The following is a 1191-nucleotide window of genomic DNA, read 5'->3' as shown; positions in this document are numbered from 1 at the left end:
AGTGGCGGGCGTGCTGAAGCTGTACTTCCGAGAGCTACGAGAGCCACTGTTCCCTCTACATCTGTTTGATGCCCTGGTTGAGTGTACACGTGAGTGCTCTCCCTTACCCTCCACGAGCTCTCGTCTCCTGTATGCCGAAGAAAGATAAGATGTTGAATATGAACATATTTTGAGAGATGTTGGAAATTGCAGAAAGGATTTTAACTTTTTTCTAAGTTTTGTCATTTCAGGAACAAAGGAATTGTTGAAGATGTAGAAGAAAGCTTGAGAGATGTTTTAAACTGCCAGTGGGATCTAAGAGAGGAAGATGATGCCAGAGAAAAAAAAAAATAGATTGAATGGTGTTCCAAACTGCCAATAAGATTGAAACATTTTTCCAGTTTTTATCATTTCAGGAGTGAACTAGATGTGGAAAAATGAAGATCGTTTTAGAGACCCTGGGATTTTTTTTGTGGCTTCAGGAGAGAAAGATATGTTGAACATGATAATTTGGGAGATGTTTGAAAGTGTGGACAGGATTGTGACTTTTTCCTTGTTTTTGTGGTTTCAGGATGGAGATATTAAAAATGATAATTTTGGAGATGTTTGAAACTGTGAACAGGATTGTAACTTTTTCTTTGTTTTTTTTGGTTTCAGGAGAGAAGGAGATGTCGAAGCGAGTGGAGAGGATCAAAGACCTCCTGTCTGGCGTGAACCGGGCCATCTTTGTGGTCATGAGATACCTGTTTGCCTTCCTCAACCAGTGAGTTCAGGGGGGGGAATCTGCGGGCGGTTGGTGGGTGGACTACTGTAGTCATTATCACAGGATATTGTGGGTGGTTGGTGGGCGTACTGCTGTAGTCACTCTCATTTGATATTGTGGGTGGTTGATGGGTGTACTACTGTAGTCATTCTCGATTTTAATCAAGTACCTCAGTCTTTCTGCTGGGATGTTGTATCCCTCTCAGCCTGGAACAGGCAGGGTCGGAAGCCCACTTCCTAAACAATCTTAGTTGTTCGGATGGGGATGTAAAAACATGTGCTTTTTAAAAAATGTTCAGATTATATTTTTTCTAAATGTTATTCCTGCACCTTACCTAACTTTAACGGCACCGTTTCTCCATGGGTGGTTGGTGGGTGCTCTGGTGTGGTTTGCACCTTCTTTCCTATCAAACATCTATCATCCTTATCTCTCCTCCTTTTTTGTGTTTG

At 41.8% G+C, this 1191-nt stretch overlaps 1 protein-coding gene across 1 annotated transcript in view; it reads left to right on the top strand.

The window, feature by feature from the left end:
• LOC101856055 (SLIT-ROBO Rho GTPase-activating protein 1) overlaps window positions 1–1191 on the top strand; it is a gene marked incomplete in the record, with an annotated part of 35771 nt that overhangs the window by 19117 nt on the left and 15463 nt on the right. Inside the window, 2 exon segments of the mRNA XM_035972633.1 lie at window positions 3–89; window positions 637–742. Coding sequence (XP_035828526.1) covers window positions 3–89; window positions 637–742 — 193 coding nt within the window.

This window comes from Aplysia californica, unplaced genomic scaffold (assembly GCF_000002075.1).
Source record: "Aplysia californica isolate F4 #8 unplaced genomic scaffold, AplCal3.0 scaffold00770, whole genome shotgun sequence".
Classification (NCBI taxonomy): Eukaryota; Metazoa; Mollusca; class Gastropoda; order Aplysiida; family Aplysiidae; genus Aplysia; species Aplysia californica.
The sequence above is the reverse complement of the archived record's forward strand: the minus strand, read 5'-3'. Positions and strand labels throughout refer to the sequence as shown.